Source organism: Podarcis muralis, chromosome 7 (genome assembly GCF_964188315.1).
Source record: "Podarcis muralis chromosome 7, rPodMur119.hap1.1, whole genome shotgun sequence".
Lineage (NCBI taxonomy): Eukaryota > Metazoa > Chordata > Lepidosauria > Squamata > Lacertidae > Podarcis > Podarcis muralis.
Window position 1 is genome coordinate 10726026 of NC_135661.1, and position 25911 is coordinate 10751936.

Sequence of the window (25911 nt, forward strand, 5' to 3'; positions counted from 1 at the left end):
CGGCACGCTTTGTCTAGGCAGCCCCTCTTCAGCAGCCTGGCCGCGGCATTGTGGAACAATTGTAGCCTCTGAGCCCTTTTCAAAGGCAGCCATACGTAGGGAACTCTTTGTAGTAACCTAAACATAAATGGGTGGTATTCAACTAAGTTTTGCTCAAGTGTATAGATCCACCGAAATTAATGAACATGATTAAGTGAGGTCCATGAATGTCGGTGGGTCGGAGGTTAGTTGAATACTAACCAGTGTATTTATGCGTCACCCTGAGCAAGTCTTTCCTCAAGAAACTTGCTTTGAGGTTACTGTAGGAAGATAGAGTAACTTTCCAGAGCCAGATGTTTCCCCCCTCACCATTTCCTTTCCCAGCGCATTCCATATGTGGTGTGGGGTCCTCAACATATAGCAAGTAGCATGTGCATGCCTGTGTAAAAAGGTAAAGGGGCCCCTGACCTTTAGGTCCAGTCGTGGCCGACTAGGGGTTGCGGCGCTCATCTTGCTTTACTGGCTGAGGGAGCCGGCGTACAGCTTCCGGGTCATGTAGCCAGCATGACTAAGCCGCTTCTGGCGAACCAGAGCAACGCACAGAAATGCCGTTTACCTTCCCGCCGGAGCGCTACCTATTTATCTACTTGCACTTTGACAGCTTTCAAACTGCTAGGTTGGCAGGAGCAGGGACCGAGCAACGGGAGCTCACCCCGTTGCGGGGATTCGAACCGCCGACCTTCTGATCGGCAAGTCCTCAGCTCTTGTGGTTTAACCCACAGCGCCACCCGTGTCCCGCATGCCTGTGTAGAAATTACAATAAATGTCCCACTTACTCCTTGGTTTGATATTATGTAGTCACCAGGGACACCCAACAGGCACAGCTATAGAAGCATAGAATTGCAGAGAGGGAATGGACATCAAGGGCTATCTAGTCCAAGTCCCTGTGGTGGCTTTTCTGTGTTGCTGCAGCAGGGGGGAAGGTTGTTTCAAAAGGTCAGCTTCAGGAGATGCTTTATTTATCAGTTTTTGGCTCCTGTCTTTGCCATTCTGCTTTATCTGGATGTTTCCATGTCTTTCAGGGAACTACGTGCTCAACTACCTTGCCACCAGACCCAAGCTGGCAACTTTCGTTACGCAGGCACTAATTCAGCTCTACGCCAGGATCACAAAGCTGGGCTGGTTTGACTGTCAGAAAGATGAATATGTTTTCAGAAACGTCATAACTGACGTCACAAGGTTTTTACAGGTTGGCCGTTTCCTCCACCCCACCCATCCCACTTGGCGTATGTAGTGGTTCAACCAAGAGGCTTCCCAGGATGCCATCAGACAGTTGCCACCAACCTAATGCTCTCTAGCTGTTTTGGACTGTAATTCCCAGCCAGCAAGGCCATTTGACACTGGGGCTGATGGAAAACCCTTCAAGGTGGTTTGCGACAATAAATTAAAATAATGAAACACAGTAATAGAGAGTACCCAAAATATTAAAACCAAAAACCACCAATGCACAGTACAGAATCACTTCTGCCCAAGGGATCTTAATTGTGTGTGTGTGTGTGTGTGTGTGTGTGTGCGCGCGCGCGCGTGCAGTAACATTTGTCATCTTGCTGCTTTGACCTTCCTTGTCATTCAATCTGACTCTGCCTGTTCCTTCTCCAGGACAGTGTAGAACACTGCATCATAGGAGTGACAATCCTGTCTCAGCTAACAAATGAAATTAATCAAGTAAGTGCCTCAGCCTTCGCCAGTAAACTCATTGTCAACGCTTCTCCTTTGGATTGCTGCTGTATGTTATGCACCGATTTCATGTCCTTTGGTGGTAAGAAATTGAGCACTCCAGAGATTAGTCTCTGCTGTCTCGGGCTTCGTTTACACCTCTTCCCTATCCAGAGACTCAGAAGGGCACTGCTTTCTATGAAAAGCATTAATTGATGGTGACCCAGAGTTCTTCCTCAGCCAAAAGTCCTCATTTCTTCAGTAAGAATGGCAAAGCCACTCTTTGCAAAATTGCAGATAATCACCCTCTTCCTCCAGCTTCTCCTTTCCCGGCATTTAGATGGCTCAGCCTGCACCCCAAGCAAAGGAGACAGTCAACCTCAGTCTGGAAACTTGGGCATTGCCTGAATGCTGCCAGGCTGTGTCAGTTTTGTTTTTCAGAACTGTAAATCATTGAACGGACTTCTAAGTTCTTAGCTGGTATTCCTGCGTTGCAGGCTGTTAGACTAGATGGCATTTGGGTTCCCTTCAAACCCTTGAGTTCTATGAAATTAGTGCTCTAGGTGGTTAGCATGCTTTATTTACTGGCAGAGGGCAGTATATGGGGTGTTCTGCTGTTTTGTGTTTTTCCTTTATTGAGATGGTTAGTTTGACTCTGCACTCTTTAACAGACACTTGAGTTCTAATGATCTCTTTTTCTCTCTCTCTGTCTCTCCTTCCCTGCTCCCCACCCCACCCAGGCAGACACTACACACCCACTGACCAAGCACAGGAAAATAGCCTCTTCATTCCGAGATTCATCTTTGTTTGATATTTTCACTCTCTCGTGCAATTTACTAAAACAGGTGATGTGAGAACAACATTTGGGGGGATGGAACCATGGACAGTGTTTTCTTCTAGCTGTGGGTTTAGGACCCTGAAATTGCTTCTGTGAAGAATGCTGTATCAAGCAAATGCCTGTGTGGTTTTAAATTAGCTGAGCTGTATTGACGAGAAATTTAGCTGTCCTGAAAAGGGAACTAAATAATAATAATAATAATAGTAATAGTAATAGTAATAATAATACCTTTATTTCTAATGTACAATCTGTGTACAATGAAATTAACCGAGCCTCCCTTCCCCCCCCCCCCACACTCAATCTCATTGCACTCTGTGTGCTTGTCGCACAACACACCAACCCTGAAAGTCAGTTGCACTATATTATTTTCCGTTCAGCAGCCCACGGATAGAAACTGTTTTTTAGCCTGTTGGTACGACTGATTATACTTCCATATCTCCTGCCCGAGGGTAGAAGATTAAAGAGGTGCTGGTCAGGGTATGAATTGTCCTGAGAATTTTTCTCGCTCTCCTAAGGCAACGATCCCTTGTGATGTCATCTAGCGGGCTCAGGGAACAGCCCATGATATCATATGCTGTGTTCACCACCCTCTGTAAAGACTTTCTGTCCGTGGTTGTCAAGCCAGCATACCACACTGTGATACAGTATGAGAGGAGAAGAAGCAGTGTTGGGTTCAAATCCCCACTCGGCCATGAAGCTCACTGGGTGACTTTGGGCCAATCATACACTCTGAGCCTCGCCTACGTCACTGGCTTGTTGTGGGGGTTAAATGAGGAAGGGGAGAATCGTGTACACCACCTTGGAGAAAAATGTGATGTGTGAATGCAGTACAGTGGTACCTCAGGTTAAGCACTTAATTTGTTCTGGAGGTCTGTTCTTAACCTGAAACTATTCTTAACCTGAGGTACCAGTTTAGCTAATGGGCCCTTGCGCTGCTGCCGTGCGATTTCTGTTCTCATCCTGAAGCAAAGTTCTTAACCCGAGGTACTATTTCTGGGTTAGCGGAGTCTGTAACCTGAAGCGTCTGTAACCCAAGGTACCACTGTAAATAACAAAAGTAAAGCAGCAGAAAATTGAGGGTAGGCACTGAATAAAAGTCATGCCCCTTTACATGGTTTTGTATGTTTTGTAGTATTTTATGCACTGAGACTTGCCGTTATCTTTATTATAGATTAGTAATTCTTTATTGTAATTGATAAGTGTAATCTGTCTATTATTTGCTGATGTTTAATTTTACTGTTTACTATTAAATTCCAATAGGTTATTGACTATTGCTTTATTTAAGTTGTTTATTTTAAAGTTATTGTGACTTTTTATATTGGATCAGATTGTTATTATTAGTGTTCAGTGTTTTATTATGTTTTTATATGTGTTGGATATAAAACCCAACCAGATGGGCCGGGTATAAATAAATAAAAACATCATTATTATTTATTAAAACCGAGCTCCACAGGAAATAAAGCTCCACTTTTTCTTTTACTGTAAGATTGGGGCATTCCAGCGTTTCTGGTAGGGGAGCCCTGAGATGAAACCTTTTTGCTTTCCCACTCCAGGATTCCCTTTGCCTTTAGGCTTGGCAGCTGTCTTGAACTCTGCCCATTAACAGATGTGGTTTCCCATTCTATTTTTCTTCTTCTGGTAGGCTTCAGGGAAAAACCTGAACCTGAACGATGAAAGCCAGCACGGCCTCCTCATGCAGCTTCTCAAGCTCACACACAACTGCCTAAACTTCGACTTCATTGGTACATCCACAGATGAGTCCTCAGATGACCTTTGCACCGTGCAGATCCCCACCAGCTGGAGATCAGGTAAAGCGCCTTTCTTCCCTGCTCTGGCCCAGCCGTGAGAATCCTTGGGAGGTGAGCTATGTGAGGGGAACTTGATCAGTAGCAGGTGTGACTTTGCAAGCTGTGCGCAGTCTTCCCATCCTCTCTGAGTGACCAGAGTGCTGACAGATCCCCAATTCAAGTATTCCTGTGCTAGGGCTGTTGAGAGTTGTACAGTGGTACCTCGGGTTAATAACTTAATTCGTTCATCCAGAGGGCACCAAGTTGGCACAAGTGAAGTGCTTTGAATGCTCCACGCTGTAGCTTGTATGGATAAAGATGAGTTGTAAAATGTCTAGAAATTGGTGCCTGAGTTTTGATTTTTTTAAAATACAGTCATACCTCGGTTTGAAGTTGCTTCAGGTTGAGTACTTTTGGATTGCGCTCCACGGCGACCCAGAAGTAACAGAACGCGTTACTTCCGGGTTTCATCTCTCGCGCATGCGCAGACAGTCGGAAGCAGCAACGCGCAGACACGGTTGCGTTTACTTCAGGATGCGAACGGGGCTCTGGAACAGATCCCGTTCGTATCCAGAGGTACCACTGTACTTACTTTCATCTTCCCTCCCTGTCCTCTTTCCCTTGCATGTGGTGAACGAATGGATGTTTAGTTTAGACTTTACCATCCTGGTGCCTCAGTTTTGGACTGAAACTCGCATTGGTCGCAACTAGCCAGCGGTGTAGTGGGGGCAGTGTTGGGAGCACAGCCCCACATGCTGGGGTTGATGGGAGTTGTAGTCCAAAACTTATTGAATGCACCAGGTTGAAGAAGGCTGGTTTAGTAGAAGCTTTGAAAACAAGAAGCATAAGACGGCACTTTTACACAAGGCTGTACTTGATAGTTGCTGCTCGGTTCATGCCAATTAAAAAAATTATCTCCAGAATGACTGCCTCCCTCAATGGGGAACCAGCATGGGGTGGGGGGAATCTTTCAGCAGAAACTTTCTGCAAATAACATTGGTTTTCTTTTTGTTGTTGTCTTAGAAAGAAAACAGTTTGCTTCTGCATGCTAGGTTCATTCAACAGCAGCGGCTGCATATTAGAGAATTTTCTTAATGTTTGTACAGTGGTACCTCTGGCTGTGAACGGAATCCGTTCTGGAGGCCCGTTTGCAACATGAAAAGCCCGCAACTTGAAGCACTGTGTCTGCGCAGGTGTGTGGCATGATTTAGTGCTACTGTGCATGCGCAAAGTGCAATTTAGTGCTACTGCGCATGCACGAGCAGTGAAACCTGGAAGTAACCCATTCCAGTACTTCTGGGTCGCTGCGGGACGCAACCTGAAAAACGTAACATGAAGCAAACATTACATGAGGTATGACTGTATTGAAGTCTGAAAGCTCTGTGTTTCCAGTCTCAGCTCTGGGTGGGCGGTGATGTTTAAAATTTCTATACCGTCTTCATCCGAGGATCACAGGGCAGTTTACAATAGAAAAACACAGAAATACACACCACAGTAACAAACCAAAAACACGCACAGTTTAAAAGGCCATGGTTTGTTTAATTAGGCAAAGGTCTGGGAGTAGAGGAATGTTTTTGCCTGAAGAGATGTAACAAAGGTGGCAGGCGAGCTTCCCTAGGGAAAGCATGCCATACGCAGGGAAGTTATATGTGACATGAGAAGGACCACTCAAGGATGTCCTGAGGTCTTTCAGCATCTTTAAAAGCCGTTGAGAGTGGGGATTAGGGCCATCTAGTCCAACACCCTCTAATGCAGGAATCTTATAATGATCATAATGATGATGAAAAACCCGTCAGCGCCAAGGGTGTTGGTAGGGATGCTGCGCTGAGCAAAGTTGAAGGCCTGAGATAGTCACGAGTGCTGGTTGAACCACTTTGCCAGAGTTTGGGTATCGACAGTGATGTGTCGTTTGTTTCTTCCAGCCTTTCTAGATTCCTCAACTTTACAGCTGTTTTTTGACCTGTACCATTCCATCCCTCCTACGTTTTCACCTCTGGTGAGTGTGGCATTCCTGACTCAGTGGGCAGGGGCATACATTCCAGGGGCATACATCCCCTTGAGAAGATTCACAGGGTGGATTTGATCTCCCTCCCTCCCTCTGCAAAATGGTTACCTGCTTGTTTGCATTGTCTTTCCACAACCTATATGCCAATGCAAGTATGTATTTGGTTTATATTTTATCCCAGACAACTTACGGTTCTCCCTTTTATTCACCCTCCTGCCTTTAGGTCTTATCGTGTCTAGTGCAAATCGCCTCTGTACGTAGGTCCCTATTTAACAATGCAGAAAGAGCGAAGTTCCTGTCTCATCTCGTTGATGGTGTCAAGCGAATACTGGAAAACCCTCAGGTGAGTCTGTCAGAACTGTGGATGGGAGTTAACCGTGTGTGTGTGTGTGTGTGTGTGTGTGGTCACAAACTGCCTCTTGAAGCCTGGAAACAGTGGAGATCCAAAGGCCCATGGAACTGAGCAACAGGTGGTAAACGAGCTGGCAACCCGGGCAAAGCTTAAGAGGGTGAATAAACACAAAGCTTCATCGTACTCGTGGTTAACTTTGGGCAGGCAAAATTGGAGGAAAGAAATAAGTGGCTGTGACTGAGAAAATGTCCCGGGATTGAGATCCGTCAGTAGGTGAGTGCTTCACACTGAAACCAGCCACATTATGAGCCAAAAGAATTTTCTGGCAAATCTCTGTGCTGAGCTCTGCAACCTGTAGTGCACACACGTGTGTTTATTGCCGTGTTCACTCTTCAGATTTTTAGTCACTCCTTCCATATCCACTGACCGTGCTCTGTTCTCATTGGACTGTTATTCCAGTTGTTGAAAACCACTGGAGAGGGAAGTGCTCTTGCACAGGTTTCCGATTGGAACATCTGGTTGGCCATTGTGAAAAGAGGATGCTGGACTAGATGGGCCTTTGGCCCAACCCAGCAGTATCTTCATCTGTTTCCTCCCACCACATCCCGTTGTGCCCCCCCCCCCCCACTTCTGCAAACCTTTCCCCTCAGTTGCTGATTCCTTCTTGTGTGTGGACTGTGCCTTTTGTGGTAGGTAAAGGCAGGAACTTGGAGCAAGGTCTCTCTTTGTATATCTGTTTGTTCTGCTAGATAATAAGAAGCTACAAAGAGATGCAGGTCACAAGAACCTCAGCCTACTCCAGGCTTCATAAATTTCACTCGCCCATTACCTGCCATTCTTGGTGCACAACAGGTTTGAGCGACATTTCTGTGCCCCATCTGAAGACAAGGGCAGCTGTTGACTCCGCACAGTGTGCCAGGCTGGTTCACGGTGGTAGGATGCCCACCAACATTGCAGAGCGAGTCAGAGGTCTTAGGTGCTCAGTTATTTAGTGCCTGAACAATGAGTGTTTCGGATACTGTACTTGATGACAGCCCCTACCACCGACAGTGTTGGGCTGCTGTTGCCTGGACTCTCAGGTAGACCCATTCATTGCATGCCACAGTGACGAGCCTTCACTAGTCCCCAGCCATGGCAGACGTTTTTTGTGCTGTGCCACACTTTTATGTTGTGAGCCCTGTGATCTTCAGATGGAGGGTGGGATACAAATTAAATAAATAATCAATCAATCAATCAATCCAGTTTACTGATTAGTCTGCCATGACCCATTTCGAAATTTGTTCCTTTCCCAGAGCTTGTCAGACCCAAACAACTACCATGAGTTCTGTCGACTTCTGGCCCGCCTGAAAAGCAATTACCAGCTCGGGGAGCTGGTGAAAGTGGAAAACTACCCTGAGGTCATCCGCCTCATTGCCAACTTCACAGTGACCAGCTTGCAGGTGAGAAGCTGCGTGGTTTGGCACTGTGTGCGTGTGTGTTGCGGAGGGAGGGTTTTCAGCGGGGGGAGAGCACCCAAAATCGCACTGCAACCTTTGACCTCGTTAGGTTGAAACTGAGAGGGGAGTGGTGGGCTCCCTTCTTAGAGTCACCTGCTGTGGGTATATAAGGTGCATAAGGTAATATTGTGCCCCCTGTCATTATGCAGAATTGCCTTGATTTGTTCCTCGCTGCACAGCATTTTAGCTCATTAAGAGCAGAAAACACTTCCAGCCGTTCAGACCACAGCAAGGCAAAGCGTACCGTCTGTCAGGGCCACCAGTCTTCGAAACATCTCCTCTCCCCATGTGTGGGAAGTGTACTGACGTTAGGTAGCCTGCATGTGAGGGAATTTAGAAAGTGTGTGAAAGGATATTGTTAGGAGAATCTGCTTCCTATATGTTTCTGTAATGTTTGTGGGGTGGGGATCTCAGCCTTGGACCGGTTTGATAGAAAGTAGACACTGAATTCTTCTTGCTTAACCAGGCATCCAGCTCTGATAATGCAGGCAGGCTTTTCCTCTGAGAATGTGACTTGATTTCTGCGCATGTGTAAAGCTAAGGTGAGGGAGTGCCTCTGTATAAGCTACTCTTGTTCTGACCAAATAAAAGCTATCGTAAACGTTGCAACTGGAGTGGTGAATAGAAGAAAATCCGCTACCTTGGCCAGCGTCTTGTTTAATTTTATGAAAATGGAGGAGCTTCCTTTGTTGTATTCAGGTGCTGAGATGCACAACACCCCCCCAAAAAATAAGGATGTTCAAGGTCCCAAGTACAGACTTTAGGTTCCCCTTTAGAAGCATACAGGTGTCCAAACAGATCTGCATTGTGCTGGTTACTCTACTTACAAATGTTGACGGCTGTTTGCTTGAATGGCTCCCATGCCCTTAAGCCCAAAGGCTGGGGGTCGGGGTGGGGGACGCTGGCCAGCCCGCAAGTGGCATTCCGTTTCCTCCCCTTTGTTCCTACAGCACTGGGAATTTGCTCCGAACAGCGTTCACTATCTCCTGAGCCTGTGGCAGCGCCTGGCAGCGTCGGTTCCTTACGTCAAAGCCACAGAGCCACACATGCTGGAGACTTACACGCCTGAAGTCACCAAAGCTTACATCACCTCCAGGCTGGAGTCTGTGCACATCATACTGAGGTAAAGAGGCCAAGGGAAAAGTGGTACTCAAGGAGTGGAGGGAGAACAGCCTGGGCAAGCCCTTGTTGGTACCTAAACAGTTCAGGACCCAGTTATCTGAAGGACCCCTGTACCCATACGTACCTACCCAAGCTATAAGCTTGGTCCTGCGGCTGCTGTCCAGTGCACTGGTAAAAACTGATAGGTTGGTGAGTACCAGCAGCAGCGCCTTTTTTGTGGTGGCCCCCTAACCCTACAACATCCTTCCCAGGGAAATACACATGATCCCCCTCCCCCTCTCATAGGCCTTTTTTCATTCTGGTCTATGTTGGGGTGATTTTAGGGTTGCTGTGCTTTAAGAACTTGGTTTTATCTGCTGCATCTGTTTGTTTGCTTTTTTTTAAATGCTTTACAACTTTGGGGATTTTAATACTGATCAGTTGTCATGGGAGTTCTTAACCACACAAAAATGTGCTGTGTTTATTTATTTACTTATCAGTCTTATTTGTAGCCCCCTCTTTATTTGAATGTTCTCAGTCCCAGAGTGGGAAGCAAAGTAAAAAAAAAATTAAAAACCATAGAAAAATGATATTGAAAAAATTCAAAATCATATCAACACAACCAATAAACAGCTAAACAATTCTATCATAAGGTAAACAGGTAAAATTGCATCAGCATAAATGAATGACTGAATGAATATTTCCAGTTTAACAAAATGTGGGCCTCAGGCTCAACAGAGCTGCCAGGTAGTGATTTACAGGTGGATTTGCTGGCCTCCTCCAGAGAGTTGCCACAAAACAACAGCATAGTGGGCCTTGCCTTACAGCCTAGAGGTGAGAACTGAGGTGCGTTCTTTGGGAAACAAGCTTGGTCCACCTTCTGGGAGCCGCGTTTCACTCTCTCTCCCTGCCTTTCTGCTTGCTCCCCATGCAGAGACGGCTTGGAAGATCCGCTGGACGACACGGGCCTGGTGCAGCAGCAGCTAGACCAGCTGTCCACTATCGGGCGCTGTGAATATGAGAAGACGTGTGCTCTCCTTGTGCAGCTGTTTGACCAGTCAGCTCAGTCCTACCAGGAGCTGTTGCAGAGTGCGACGGCCATCCCTGTGGATGTGGCTGTGCAGGAAGGTGAGGGCCCAGAGATCAGCTGCATCACTCCTGTCCATCACAGCAAAGAAGATTTCGGGGAAAGGGGTTGTATAGGTTGCTGCTGCTCCTTCACCCTTTAGCCAACCCAGTGTACTTTGTGCATATTTTAATTAGTTTGTCATGGGTATTTGCTGTGAATTTTTCAGGTTGTAAACCGCTTTGAACAGATCTTGGAAAAGGGGACATAAATTGCTCTCCTCCAGAGATTTTGTCAGCAAAGCAGATACGGCAGGAAGGGACTCTGTTTTGCTGCCCTATCTTGCATCATTTGCTGCAAATTACAGTATGTGTTGCAGTAATGGAGCAGTGGAAATGGCAAAGGACTTTGGGACAGTAAGAGAGTAGGTGGCAATTTTCAACTTGAGAGAAAAATATCAGAGGAAAGGGGCATTAGAACCTATTAGATGCTGGTTGAAACTGCTGAGGTTAAATAAAAAAGAATAGCATTTGTTCAAAGGTTGGCTGTGGTTAGGAGGCAGAAGAAATTAAAGTGCTGGCATAATCTGCTATTTAAAACCAATGATGATGATGATGATGATAATAATGATAATTTATTATTTATACCCCGCCCATCTGGCTGGGTTTCCCCAGCCACTCTGGCCGGCTTCCAACAAAACACTAAATACAATAACCTATTAAACATTAAAAGCTTCCCTAAACAGGGCTGCCTTCAGATGTCTTCTAAAAGTTTGGTAGTTATTTTTCTCTTTGACGTCTGGTGGCAGGGCGTTCCACAGGGCAGGTGCCACTACCGAGAAGGCCCTCTGCCTGGTTCCCTGTAACTTGGCTTCTCACAGCGAGGGAACCGCCAGAAGGCCCTCGGCGCTGGACCTCAGTGTCCGGGCAGAACGATGGGGGTGGAGACGCTCCTTCAGGTATACTGGACCGAGGCCGTTTAATAATAATAATAATAATAATAATAATAATAATAATAATAATAATAATAATTTTTTATTTATACCCTGCCCTCCTCAGCCAAGGCTGAGCTCAGAGCGGCTTACAAGCAATAATAAAAACAAGATGGATGATTACAACTTAAAAACAAAAATAAAATACAACATTAAAATAATGGAACATTAAAATATTAAAATGTAGCCTCATTGAAGGAGGAGAAGGAAAAGAAAACAGAAAGAGAGGGAGGGAGGGAATCAAATTGGCTCCAAGCCAAAGGCCAGGTGGAACAACTCTGACTTACAGGCCCTGCGGAAAGAAATCAGATCCTGTAGGGCCCTGGTCTCATGAGGCAGAGTGTTCCACCAGGCCGGAGCCAGAGTTGAAAAGGCCCTGGCTCTGGTTGAAGCCAATCTAACTTCCTTAGGGCCTGGGACCACTAGGGTGTTGTTATTTATGGACCTTGAGGTTCTCCGTGGGCCATACCAGGAGAGGCGGTCCCGTAGGTACGAGGGTCCTAGGCCGTGAAGGGCTTTAAAGGTCAAAAGCAGCACCTTAAATCTGACCCTGTACTCCACCGGGAGCCAGTGCACCTTGAAAAGCACTGGGTGAATATGCTCCCATGGCAAAGACCCCGTGAGGAGCCTCGCTGCAGCATTCTGCACCCGCTGGAGTTTCTGGGACAGCTTCAAGGGCAGCCCCGTGTAGAGCGAATTACAGTAGTCAAGCCTGGAGGTGACCGTCGCATGGATCACTGTGGCCAGGTCGGGGCGGGAAAGGTAAGGGACCAACTGCTTGATGCGGCGAAGGTGGAAAAATGTCGCCTTGGCTGTTGCTGTAACTTGCGCCTCCATGGAAAGGGAGGCGTCAAGGATTACACCCAAACTCTTAACGGAAGGCAATGGCACTAATTGGGCCCCCGCAAGAGAAGGGAGTTGGTCCCTCATCCCCATTCCATCCCGACCTAGCCATAGGACCTCTGTCTTCGAAGGATTTAGTTTCAATCGGCTCCCACGAAACCATCCAGCCACAGCTTCCAAGCATCTGGTCAATGTGTTCGGGGCCGAGTCGGTGTGGCCATCCATCAGCAGATAGAGCTGAGTGTCATCAGCATATTGGTGACAGCCCAGCCCAAAGCTCCGGATAATCTGGGCAAGGGGGCGCATAAAGATGTTAAAAAGCATTGGGGAGAGAATTGCGCCCTGCGGCACTCCACACACCAAGGAGTGGCGCGACGACATTTCCCTCCCTAGTGCCACCCTCTGTCCCCGACCAGAGATAAAAGAGCACAACCAGTTACGGGCTATGCCCTGTATCCCCACGTCTGCGAGGCGGTGGTCCAGAAGATCATGATCGACCATGTCAAAGGCTGCTGACAAATCTAAAAGGATCAGCAGTCCTGACCCGCCTCGATCCAGTTGTCTACGGATATCATCTGTTAGGGCAACCAGAGCCGTCTCCGTCCCAAAACCAGGACGGAAACCGGACTGAAATGGATCTAATGCCGATGTTTCCTCCAGAAACCTACCAAGCTGTTCAGCAACCGCTCTCTCAATTACCTTACCCTGGTATGGAAGATTTGAAACTGGGCAGTAATTGGATAGGTCTAAGGGATCTAATGAAGTTTTCTTTAAGAGTGGACACACCACTGCTTCCTTCAGTTCCCCTGGGAATGTCCCTGTGTCAAGGGACAAATTGATAATTTCAACCAGGGGGGTCCGCGCAACATCTGGACACTCCCTAATCAGCCAAGACGGGCACGGATCAAGGAGGCAGGTGGTGGGCCTACCAACTTGGAGGAATCTATCCACATCAGTAGGGAGTATCCGATCAAAATGGTCCAACACTGGACCTGAAGTCAGTCGAGGGGCCTCCAGTTCAGTCACTGTATCTAAATTGGCAGGGAGGTCACGGCGGAGCAACAGGACTTTCTCCGCAAAAAAGCTCGCGAATGCCTCACAGCTGTGGGTCGAATTTGTGCTTAAATTTGGTTGTCCTCCTAAGGACGTTATTGACCTAATTATTCTAAAAAGTTGTGCCGGGCGAGAGCTAGCGGATGCAATGGAAGCTGCAAAGTAAGATTTCTTAGCAGCTTTCATAGCCATCTCATAGGCTTTCATAAGCGTCCTATAAGATGTTCTTGAGGCTCCGTCACGAGTCCATCGCCATACTCGCTCTAGCCGTCTGAGATCCCGCTTCCTTTTTCCGGAGCTCCTCAGTAAACCAAGGGGCCCGGTTTCGACGGGGTCGTAGAGGGCGCTTAGGCGCGATCTCATCAATGGCTGCCAAGAGCCGGTTATTCCAGTCCTCAACAAGGTCATCTAATGAGTCGCCAGGAGGAGCAGGGTTCCGCAAGGCTTGTCGGAATCTATCAGGATCCATCAGTTTTCGCGGACGAGCCCAAATAGGTTCGCCACCCGAGCCGGGGAGGAGCGGGAAGTCAATCTTGGCTTTCAAAGCGTAGTGATCAGACCATGGCACTTCCACAGCGGGGAGCATGATCACATCTATGCCAACCCCAAAGATCAGATCCAGCGTGTGGCCTGCTTGATGAGTGGGGCCCAAAACAAACTGGGAGAGCCCTAGTGTTGCCATGGAAGTCACTAGGTCCAGAGCCTGTGAGGAGGGAGCGGCATCAGCATGGACGTTGAAGTCTCCCAAAACCGGTAGGTTTGGGAACTCCAAGGCCCAGCCCGCCACCACCTCCAGCAGGTCTGACAGGGTGTCTGCAGGTGTGCTGGGTGGTCGGTACACCAGCCAGACAGCCAAGCTCTCCTTGGTGCCCCACACGAGACCAACACATTCAATGCCGGAGATCGCCGGTGATGGCAGAGCTCTGAAAGAGCAATCCTCCCGGAATAACAACGCTACTCCTCCCCCCCGACCCACAGTCTGCGATTGGTGGAGGACAGAGAAACCTGGGGGTGTTATCTCATGTAGGGAGACTTCTTTGCCTTTCCGTACCCAGGTCTCCGTCACGCAAGCCAGGTCAATCCCCTGCGAGACAAAAAAGTCACGCATGGTGGCGGTTTTGTTGCCTATGGACCTGGCATTGCACAGCACCAATGACAGAGGTGTGTAATCCTTGCTCTCCCTACCCTCATCCCTTGGGATGGGGCGTAGATTGGAAGGGGTTCGAGGATCACTGCATCTCGAAACCCTTCGCCAATAGAGATATCTAGCCCCACCGCCATTCCTCCCTAGCCCTTCAATTGTGGAAATCCCAGATCCCATACTAGCCTCCCCAATAGATGGGTAACATCCCCTCAATAACAAGTCATCCTTGGGCCAGGACTCCTGGGTCAAAATGGTATGGGAAAGAGGTGGAGGTCTGATAGGGTAAGTATCCCTAGAAGATAAAACCCAACCAACTGCACCCCAAGCGGGGGGGACAGTCCCATGGTGTTTCATTAACTGTCAATCCCCCTCTCCCTCCTGGGTTAATTGGAGGATTGTTGGTTCTATCTGTGGCTGTGGAAGTATTAATGAGGTATGTGTTATAAAATGTGGATCACTGGCCAACAAAGAGCCAGATTCGAATTCGGAAGATCTGTCCATCCTGTCTCGCCAGGAGTACAGTAGAGAAGGCTGATCATTCTGATAAGTTTTTGGAACATTAGGCAAAGGTCCAGATGTAGAGTTGGTGCTGGATATCTCCAGATTGTCAGCAACATAGAGTTCTTTAGGTGCTGTTGCCATAGAAATGTCGGAGGTGCCAAATTCCTCATCTAATTTGGTGTCGTTTGAAAAGGGAACAGGGAGTTGCACTGATGTCTTTCTATGGGATAAAGAGCTGTTGGACGTCTTTAAATATTGTGCTCTATGCTCTACTGTCCTTATATTTTGGGTAGAAATCTCAGTCTTTATACTCATTAGCCTCTTCTTCAGGTCTTGTAATTCTAGGCTTAGAGAGTTCTTTTCTTCCTTCGGGCAATTAGTATTTCTAGTGTTGAGCTTGGTTTCCTTTATCCGCATTAGCTTTGACTCTATGCAAGGGACCAATTGCCTCCTAGTTTCGTCCTTAAATACCCTCACTGGGCGGAGAGAGTGGAACCACCATAGGGTATCCTTTATCTCCATGAGTCGAGATGGGAGGGTTGATGACCTAAAGGTCATAAATAGGCGCATGGTGTTTCTCAAGGTAGGCAGGAAGTGGAAATTTTCTAGATCTACATTTCAGTAATGGTAATTCAGGAGCTGAGACAAGGACATAGTAATTTGTCTGCGGTTCATCCACCTATGAGTGTATCGGTGAATCTCAAGCATTATCTGGTTTGTTTGCAAGACTTGACAGGACCTCACTTCATCCATAGTTTGAGTTGGTGAGTTGTTAACAGGGTCATTTCTTATCATCCTTTTAAGCCCTTGGGCATTTAAAGGGGAGGAACTAGTATCCAATTGTTTCTCAATGTTAACTATTCTGGTGAGGATTTCATCCAGTCTTTGGAGAACCAGAACCATAGTTTCTGCAGACAACATGCAAAACTCTTGGTAGGGGAGCGTATCCCGAATTGGTTGAAAGCAGGCTCCTCTGATATCTTGTTCTAGAGGCATGGGTGGGTCAGCGTTAGGAGTGGGAGGAATCCCTCCTGCTCTTGCCCTCTTGGACGGATTAGCTTTCTCTGGGAGGAGGGGGGTCGGGTCATTGACATCCTCCTTAAGGGGGGGTGAGGTCCCCCCAACGTTGTTACTCACTGTTTGTTCTATTTGCTCCGTTTTCTCGGTTTCCTCAAACCGCTCTGTTTCTGAGCCAGGGCAGATGGCGTTGGCTCTCTGCCGATTCTTTGTTTTAGAGGAATTTTGAGTCCCAATAATGCTCTTCTGGCTCTTTGCACCTCGTTTTCTCCTTCCGGCAGGCATTCTCAATAAGGAAGTGACAGTTGGAGGAGTGTCACTCCAATGAGGAGTGACAGTTGGAGAACTAGGCCTCAAACCTTCCGGCCTAAAAGAGCAGGTTTTAGCAGGGAAAGCCACACCTCTCCTTGAACACACTCAGAGGTGGATATTTAAAGCACAGCCTGGAAAGAACAGGGCAAAATTTAAGTGTGGATAAGCCCTTAGATTTAAAAAGAAGGAGATGTTCCTGCCTCTCTCATGGCATTCAACCCTTCTGGGCTGCCCTCGGAATCAGAATGTTTAGGGCTTTAAAGCTCAGCACCAGCACTTTGAATTGTGCTCGGAAACATACTGAGAGCCAATGTAGGTCTAACTATAAGAACAGATCAGCAGCGCAACAGATTGTCAGGAAAACAGTAGAAACTCACTCCCCCCTCCTTTTTCCCCCAGGAGTAGAGTGGTTGAGATATTTTTAGTATGGTCTGTAAGGGAATCCTACCTTCCCCAGTTGTTGGACCTTGATCTTAGCTTTTCAGGGAAACACTTATGTGGATCAGGACTCTTGCTCTTCTGGTTTCAGGACGTCTGACGTGGCTCGTCTATATCATTGGGGCTGTGATTGGTGGTCGAGTGTCTTTTGCCAGCACAGATGAGCAGGACGCAATGGACGGCGAGCTGGTTTGTCGGTAGGAGCCGTTGGATTCCTTAGCAGCCCTGGTTTCTTCATGCTGAAAACACTAGAATATGGAAAGGGCCATAATGAAGAGCTGTTATCTGGGATTGGTGGCTGGCTGGGTGGGTGGGAGAATTAGTGGCACAGCTCTGTGGTTGCTCTTACCTTCAGGGTTATCACGAGGGCTGTGTACTGCACAAGTTTGAACTCTGAGGAACGTCCATCCCAGAATTAGTGGAAGCAGAACAGATTATACAAATCTCCATCTTATTCCACAGAGACTGATTTCACATAGAGAGGTTCCTCTTGCCAAATACAAGTTGTGCATTCTGGGGTAAAACATAATTAGGAAAGTGTAGAAAAAGCTTCTAAAACAACAGAAAATGTTGGGTGAGAAGCATTTTGAACTTGACTGAATACTTAAAATTCCACACAGGTCAGGGATCCTTGAGAGTCTTTTAAGCCCTTGTAGTGGATTTCCTTCAATTAATCCACGCCAGTTGCGGCATCCATCTCTGATCATGCATGCATGCTTTTCCTCTGAGATTGTGACTTAATTTTTCTGCTTGTGTAGAGTTAATGCACAGGAATGCCACTAGATATGCCTGTGTTTACTCACAAGCCTTTGAATGCTGCTTTTGTGAATTCCCAATGGTTGCTGTTGTTGTGACCAAGTAAAAGCTGTTTTAAACATCACAACTGGAGTGGTTAATCAAAGAAAAATCACTGCACCCTCTTTGGCTCAATCCTACCTAAAATTTTGGGCAGTGCATTGAGTCATTTTCAGCCTGCAGAGAGCACAGAAGCCTGACTGAATATTCCCCCTGCCCATCAATACAATTCATTCTTGCATGTGGACACCAGTGAACTGGAGCAAGTCCTGCGTCTCAGAGGCACCTTCCAGTGGTGACTGTCATGGCCGCAGGCTGCCTACCTGCCTGTGGCTGCATCTTCAGTCTGGTGTCCAGTGACGCATGCGCCTGCCCTACAGTTAGCCCCCTCTCCTAGTGTCGAAAGTTTGTGCAGAGTTCTGCAGCTCATGCTCTGAATGCCTGCGTCCATCTAACATGGGGTAACAAGAGGCACCTTTCCTCATGGCAGGGGCAATCTCAAACTTGCTGGCTAAGTACTGAGCCTCTGTGATGTTGCATGACCTTCAATTCCCACCCCCTCACTTGTTGCCTCTCTAGGGTTCTTCAGCTCATGAACCTAACCGACTCACGCCTGGCTCAGGCCGGCAATGAGAAGCTGGAGCTTGCCATGCTGAGCTTCTTTGAGCAGTTCCGGAAGATCTACATCGGAGACCAGGTGCAGAAGTCTTCCAAGGTAAATGTCTCCTCGGCCTCCTAGTGGCTTTTATGTTTTCGGGCCTACCTGCTCTCATGGCATAATGAAAGGCTCCACCTGCGACTGCTTTTTTGTGAATTGCTGGCTGTTGGAAGTCGGCCACGGTTAAGGCTAGTGGCCAAAGCAGAAGTCAAATGTTTTCTCTGTACCCAAATCAAGAGGTGCAGGGTGCTTGGAGGAGTTCCAAGTGAATGCAGCTGCCTCCAAATGGGGAATACCTGGGTGAGGTCTGGGCTAGACAGAGGGCAGCATGGCTATGAAGCCTGAAAGAGCCTCCCCACAAGCAGCAGGAAAGAAAGCCTGAGCTCTATATAGCTATTGATGACTACTAGCCACAATAACTATGCTCTGCCTCCACAGTTAGGCCGAAACGCTTCTGAATACCAGTTGCTGGGAAGCACTGGAGGGGAGAGTAGCTCTTGTGCTCAAATCCTGCATAACTGCAGTGAGAACAGGATGCTGGACTAGATGGGCCATTGGCCTGTTGCAGCAGGCTCTTCTTGTACAGTGGTACCTCGGAATGCGAATGGGATCCATTCCGGAGCCCCGTTCGCATCCTGAATAGAACGTAAGATGCGATGGTGCGCATGCGCGGGTCGCGTTTTGCTGCTTCCACGCATGCGCGTGACGTCATTTTGAGCATCTGCGCATGCGTGAGCGGCGAAACCTGGAAGTAACGTGCTCTGTTACTTCAGGGTTGCCGTGGAGCGCAACTCAAAAGCGCTCAACCTGAAGCACATTCAACCCAAGATATGACTGTATTCTTAAATGATTCTAGGAGACAGGTGCCATACTAAACAGCCATTGAGTGTTGTGTTTTCTTTTTCCTGACTTGCTAGGCTTCTGTTTCCTCCAGGCACCTGTGGCCTTAAAGGAAAAATAACAATTTCTACTGAAGCCTCTAAGCTTGACTTTGTTTCCCGCTTCTAGCTATATCGGCGGCTCTCGGAGGTCCTCGGGCTGAATGATGAGACCATGGTCCTGAGTGTCTTCATAGGGAAAATGTAAGTGTTCTGACTCCTTGCCAGTTGCACTTGTCCATCATACATCTCTGAAGCCCTTGAGCCTCTGCTGGGGTGCTCAGAGAGTAGAGAAGGAACACCTCCCGGCTACAGGCCGAACCTTGGGCCTGAGTTTGGCTGATGGGCTGCTCCAGAGATGCACCTGTCGTCGTCCTCCACCTCTACACCTTCCCCCACATGAGATTTCTCCTCCTAGCAGTAGTTTTCCCTGGAGAGGAACTCACCTGCCTAGGCAGGAGTGAAAAGGCATGCTCCGTTTTGCATGCCAGCCACCTTCCAAGGCAGGACTGTTCTGCCCTTGCCCACCCCCTGCTAGCATTGCTCCCTTCTTGAAGGCTCCCTTCTTGGAAGTGTGGCCTGGGATGAGCCAGTCGAGCTCCTGAGGGGTCAAGGGGGTCAAGCGCTTCCCTCCCTAGCCCCCAGGCCGAATCAGCCCTTGGCTGCCCACCTTGAGGCCTGTGGCTGCTGGGTGAGACTCTTCACAAGGGCTTCTGGAATTCTGCAGCCGGTGGTGGACGGGGCAGGTTGCCTCACGGCAGAGGGGCGTGTTGTCACTGCCGCAGGATTCTCTTGCCCTTGCTGCAGAAATCGGCCCATCAGTGCCACAGCATTCCACGGGCCCTGAGTTTGGGCCAGTGTAGCTTTGGGATCCAAGTAGTGAAGATTATCTGAAGGATAATTTTCTAGTCAACCAAATGTAAGTACTGTGACTTTACGCTGGTCTTTTCTGGCTTGTGTCGTTGTCTGTGGCTTATGGGGAGGATGGAGATGGGTGAGAGAAAGGAGGGGCAGTCTTGAATCTGAGTGCATTTTTTTCTCTCCCCTTCTAGCATCACCAACCTGAAGTACTGGGGGCGGTGTGAGCCGATCACCTCCAAGACACTACAGCTTCTCAACGACCTCTCCATTGGATATCCTTTTCAGCAGACCTCTTCCTTGGGTTTGGGCACCCAACGGACACATCGTCACAGTTGCAGGCAGCTGTCAGGCAAAGCCAGGCTTCCTTGCTTTGATGTCCTTCAGGGCTCACTGTCCCATTTCAAGCCTGGCACTTGATAACTTTGGTCTGCCTCAAAATCATCATCCCATTTCTCATTTTGCCCAGAAAAAAATGGCTCCTACCCCCTAGGCAATTGATTCCAGCTAAGTACTAGGGTTTTGTAGAGAGCCAGTGTGGTGTAGTGGTTAAGAGCAATAGACTCATAATCTGGTGAACCGGGTTCGGGTCTCCACTCCTCCACATGCAGCTGCTGGGTGACCTTGGGCCAGTCACACTTCTCTGAAGTCTCTCAGCCCCACTCACCTCACAGAGTGTTTGTTGTGGGGGAGGAAGGGAAAAGGAGATTGTGAGCTGCTTTGAGACTCCTTCGGGTAGTGATAAAGCGGGATTTCAAATCCAAACTCTTCTTTTGCACTAGAACAGGTTAAGTTCATTTTCTCAACTCGCTTTGTATTTGTAAAGTGCAGATAAATTGGGGAAGAAGCTTAGCCTATTTGGGTAGGTGCAACTAGGATTTTAAAAAGCAAACTATTAATCAATAATTATGGGTTGGAAGAGGACCCAGAAGTTGCCTCCCAGCCCAATGCAGATTAATCTCTGCAGTCCTGACCATAACTAGGGAGCAGATCTACCACATGAATGTACTTGCAGAGCAGGTAACTTGCACACAGCAGAAGGAAGGTGAAAATCCCGTGGTGGCTATGTTCTGCCCCCACAGTTGGAGGCAGCAGTGTTTCTGAAAATCCATTACTGGAAACCACGGGAGGGGAGAGGGCTCTTGTGCTCAGATCCTGCTTGCACCTGGTTGGCCACTGTGAGAGCAGAATGCTGGACTGGATGGAACATTTGCCTGATCCAGCAGGCACTCATCAAGTTCTTAGGGTCACTAGCCAGCCTGACCTATGGGTCAGGGACGGAGTGTGTGAATGCAACTGCAGATATTGCAATAGGCACCTTCGACATTAAGGGCCTAACTCAATCAGTCACGCTGGCTGGGGTGGTGGAAGTTGTAGTCAGAACAATCTGGAGAGTACCAGGTTGAGGAACCCATCTTCCCGGGTTTGCATGAGGCTACCTTGTTGGCAGTCCCAGGAATCATCCCTTCATCCTCCCAGGGCTTTCTAACCACTTTTTGACTGGTGCTGTTTCCTTAACATGGCTTCTACCTACAGCAGCGTTAGGAAACTGGTGAAACTCAGCGCTGTGCAGTTCATGCTGAACAATCACACGGTAAGCTTTCAGCCATCTCTGGTGCTTCACTGAGGTTGAGTGGATTTGCACGGTGAAAGGTGTCCCTGATGGTTCCTTAGGATGAAGTCTTCCTGGCCCAGGTAGCTTCTGTTCCCAAGGTCTCTGCTGAATACATGGCAGCTCTCATGTCTCCTCTCAAGGGTTGTTGCTTGTGCTGCGCTGCCCCCTGTGGCGGCTTTTCATGCCGTGCTTCTAGATGGCAAAATTCTCCTACATCCATGCATGAATCATCATGGGAGGCCTCTGTGCTGACAATGTGAGAGACAGGCAGAGATGGAGAGAGACTGTAACTTGAGGAATTGAGGGCAGCAGTGCTAGCAGCATCTCTGCCGCCCCCTCCAATTCCCATGCGACATCCCCAGCATTCCAGGCTCAGTTCCTCAGTTGTCTTTGTAGATATGCCACAAATGAGTTATTCTAGATCAGTGGTTCCCAAACATTTTTGAGGTCCCACTCCTTTGGTTCCGTAAGCTTATCCGCAGTGCCCCCACCCTATAAAAAACATACAGAATAGTGGTTTGCACAGCCCAGTAAGGCAGATAATAGCACAGTAAAATTCAAAACAGTAACCATTAATTGTACATTTATCCAAAAGACAATGAGTTCAATTAATTAAACAAAATTGGTGAACTCGATCCAATGATGCCAGGTTTCCAAAGCCTATCACTCATTTACACCTCCGGTGCCCCTCTGCTGCCCTCCTGCCTCTTAGCACCCCCCAGGTCACCCCCACACTCCGGAAGGAGCCGTACCACCCACTTTGGGAAGCACAGATCTAGAGGCTGGACTACGTGTTTGAAACACGGCTGCCCTTCAAGATTGCCAGAAGCCTGCTGTTTTGTTCTTGGGCAGAACCCATTGTCCTTCCTTGTCCTTCCAAAGGTTTGTCCCCAAATCTGCGTGGCAAGGGAGCTCTGGGGTGTCTTCTGTGACTGTTATGGACCCTCAAATCCGGCCTGCAGACCTGCCCTTCTGTTAGTCCCTTGTAAGATAATGACAACCTGAAAAAGAGAGAGAACCCTTTCAGTTTATAAAAGCCTTGTCTTTCTGCTTGCCTGGAAATGACTATTGCATCCCCAGGTAACTAGGCAGGCCCCTTAGCTCCCGCTCCATGAGTTTATAGTCTGTCATCTCCTTTGCACACACCTCTGCAACCCTGGATCTGAGATATCAAAGCATCTGAAATACGAGCAGAAGCAAGAGAGAGACCAGTTCCTCTTGCTGTGTAGAGCAGGGGTCAGCAACCTTTTTCAGCCGTTGGCCAGTCCACCGTCCCTCAGACCATGTGGGGGGCCAGAGTATATTTGGGGGGGGAATGAATGAATTCCTATGCCCCACAAATAACCCAGAGATGCATTTTAAATAAAAGGACACATTCTACTCATGTAAAAACACACAGATTCCCTGACCGTCCGTGGACCGGATTGAGAAGGCGATTGGGCCGCATCCAGCCCGCAGGCCTTAGGTTGCCTACCCCTGGTGTAGAGAGTATGCAAAATGTTTTTTTTTCCTAGAGTGTATTAGAGTTGCTTTGAGCCTGGGATTAAAATATTTTAAATAAACACATGCCCCCAGCCCTTGTGAAGAGAAGCTTGTCAGGATCCTTGCCTTTTTCTTTCCCATTAGAGTGTATGGCTAATGACCTCTGGAAGGTGCTAAAGAGGTCTGTTTTCTAGGCTGTTCTAGTCCTTTTGGGTAAGGGTTTGCATAGCTTTTTGCGGTTGTTAATTTTCAGGATACAGACCGGTTCAAAGTTGCTTCGCCTGTTACCTTTACAATGCTTGGGCATTTGACTTGAGTCATCCACATTTGACTGCTGTGCCCCACAAGCTCATGACAGCTCTGCCTTGTATGCACAGGTCCAGGCCTTTTTATGGCTGCCTAGTATTGGTGATAAAGGGACGCGGGTGGCGCTGTGGGTAAAAGCCTCAGCGCCTAGGGCTTGCCGATCGAAAGGTCGGCGGTTCGAATCCCCGCGGCGGGGTGCGCTCCCGTTGTTCGGTCCCAGCGCCTGCCAACCTAGCAGTTCGAAAGCACCCCCGGGTGCAAGTAGATAAATAGGGACCGCTTACTGGCGGGAAGGTAAACGGCATTTCCGTGTGCTGCGCTGGCTCGCCAGATGCAGCTTTGTCACACTGGCCACGTGACCCAGAAGTGTCTCCGGACAGCGCTGGCCCCCGGTCTCTTGAGTGAGATGGGCGCACAACCCTAGAGTCTGTCAAGACTGGCCCGTACGGGCAGGGGTACCTTTACCTTTACCTTTAGTATTGGTGATAGCATTTCAAATGCTAGCTAAAGTGCTACAAATTACGCAAGTAAATACTAAAAAGAGGATGTTTTGCTATGATTTCCTGTTATTCACACTTCTGTTGACCATTCAAATTGAATTTCATTACCATGTCTAAAACATGGCACTTGAATACAAAGAGAAGTGAAAAATCCTGTGCATTGTAAGTAATCTAGTGGAGCTACAGGCACTTGACAGCTGGGGTTGATTACCAAATTCTAGACAAGCTGCCTCAACTGCCGAAAGCAGGGCAAGGAAGACAGTGTGCTCTTGACTAGCCAGTGTGGGCACAAGCCAGGCACAAAACCTGCCCCCTGACCAGCTGCTCCTCAATAACCTAATTTTTGTTCTTCAACAGAGTGAGCACTTTTCGTTCTTGGGTATTAACAATCAGTCCAACCTGAGTGATATGAGATGTCGGACAACTTTCTACACTGCACTTGGGCGCCTCCTCATGGTGGACCTAGGTATTGCACTCTGTTCTTACGGGCCCACTAGACTTTTCTAGTCTTAACTAATTTAATTATTGGTGGGGGCAGTTAATAAGCTAACTTCCTGTAAAGCAAACAAATCTGCTAGGCTGGGGAGGGGGAATCTGAATGTTGATCTTTATCTTGTACACATTAGCACCCCAAAGTTCACTAGACGGGCCAATTGAGGAGAATTAGTTCTGCTGACGGCGACCCCAGATTTGTGGCGTGTGTTGCTGTGCACAGGGCTGTAGAAGATAACAGTCCTTCATGCCTCTCTTCCAGGGGAGGACGAGGATCAGTATGAGCAGTTTATGCTGCCCCTCACAGCTGCCTTCGAGACGGTGGCGCAGATGTTCAGCACCAACACCTTCAATGAGCAGGAGGCAAAGGTAAGGAAGGTCCAGCTCTCGCTCCCCCAATCTTCAGCCACCTCCTCGCACAAGCCTTCAAGCCACGGAGAGCATCTTTCTCCTGCTTGGCAAAACTTTCTGGACTTCAGCTTAACCTATCAGCCAATGGCCCTGCTCACTGGGACTGATGCAAACTGGAGTCCCAAACTTCTAGGGGGCGCCTGGTTGGCAAAACCTGGCTTGGAGGCTCTCACTCAGCTTGTGTGTGCAACCTAGAGGGCTCTTCCACATACAGTCTCTAGCGATGGCCAGCCTCCTTCAGAATCTGAAGCAGGGATTACCTGTCAGTGGAGGATGGTATCCTTTGACTTGGGCTCAAGGCAGGTCTTTTACAAATCAAGCATACTGCATCAGGCCATTAGGAGGAGGCTCTCCCTCAACACACACACACCCCTCAAATTCCTGGTCCTGCCTGCTATTGAGGCTAGACCAGAGGTCAGCCACCTTTTCCAGCCGTGGGCTAGTCCACCGTCCCTTAGACCATGTGGGGGGCTGGACTATATTTTGCGGGGAGGGGGGGGGGGGATGAACGAATTCCTATGCCCCACAAATAACCCAGAGGTGCATTTTAAATAAAAGGACACATTCTACTCATGTAAAAACACACTGATTTCTGGACCATCCGCGGGCCGGATTGAGAAGGCGATTGGGCCGCATCTGGCCCCTGGGCCTTAGGTTGCCTACCCCTGGGCTAGATGTTTGTCAGAGCCCTTCTGCCTCTCTGAACTTCCTCGTTCTCTTTTGGCTACCAGTAGTTCTTTTCCCTCCCCTTCCTCCTTCTGCAGTGCTTAGTTAGGTGGCTGCCTGTGTTTGGCCACTTAAATTTTTTCTCGCTGCATACAGACCTCATTGAGCTTTCAGGATGCTACCTGCCACCTGAACTGTAAAGCCATCAGGCTCATCGTGCAATCCTGGCCTGAAAAGAGCAATGACCAGTCCTTAATTTCATTCAGCGGGAGGTGGGCAGACAACCACTCTGGAAACAGACTCTCATCATGGATATTTATTTATTTATTTCCCACCCATTTATACCCCAGTTGGCAGCAGAGGGGGGGCTTTTTCTCTTATCTGGCCCTGATCATTTCACAGGACTCTTAAAACTCTCACAGGCAGCAGATGCTAGCCTGTATGCGATATATATTTTTTCCTTTTTCTTCTCACCCTACAAGAAGATGGTGGTGTGCTTAGAATGAATTTATGGCCTAAACACTGAATCATGGAAACGACCTCTAAAACAAACCTTTCTGTGGTTCCTGATCAGAGTTTCAAACTATTCGGGGAAGAAGCCCTCAATGACA

The 25911-nt window shown here is 48.2% G+C and overlaps 1 protein-coding gene across 1 annotated transcript in view; it reads left to right on the top strand.

The window, feature by feature from the left end:
• The window catches only part of XPO7 (exportin 7), a 55162-nt gene that overhangs the window by 16855 nt on the left and 12396 nt on the right, over positions 1–25911 (top strand). The window contains exons 4-19 of the mRNA XM_028741245.2: positions 1062–1228; positions 1639–1704; positions 2436–2540; positions 4176–4341; positions 6243–6316; positions 6549–6668; positions 7970–8116; positions 9124–9296; positions 10209–10402; positions 16731–16836; positions 18014–18149; positions 19101–19174; positions 20023–20103; positions 21359–21422; positions 24089–24197; positions 24486–24592. Coding sequence (XP_028597078.1) covers positions 1062–1228; positions 1639–1704; positions 2436–2540; positions 4176–4341; positions 6243–6316; positions 6549–6668; positions 7970–8116; positions 9124–9296; positions 10209–10402; positions 16731–16836; positions 18014–18149; positions 19101–19174; positions 20023–20103; positions 21359–21422; positions 24089–24197; positions 24486–24592 — 1889 coding nt within the window. The remainder of the gene's footprint in view (positions 1–1061; positions 1229–1638; positions 1705–2435; positions 2541–4175; positions 4342–6242; positions 6317–6548; positions 6669–7969; positions 8117–9123; positions 9297–10208; positions 10403–16730; positions 16837–18013; positions 18150–19100; positions 19175–20022; positions 20104–21358; positions 21423–24088; positions 24198–24485; positions 24593–25911) is intronic.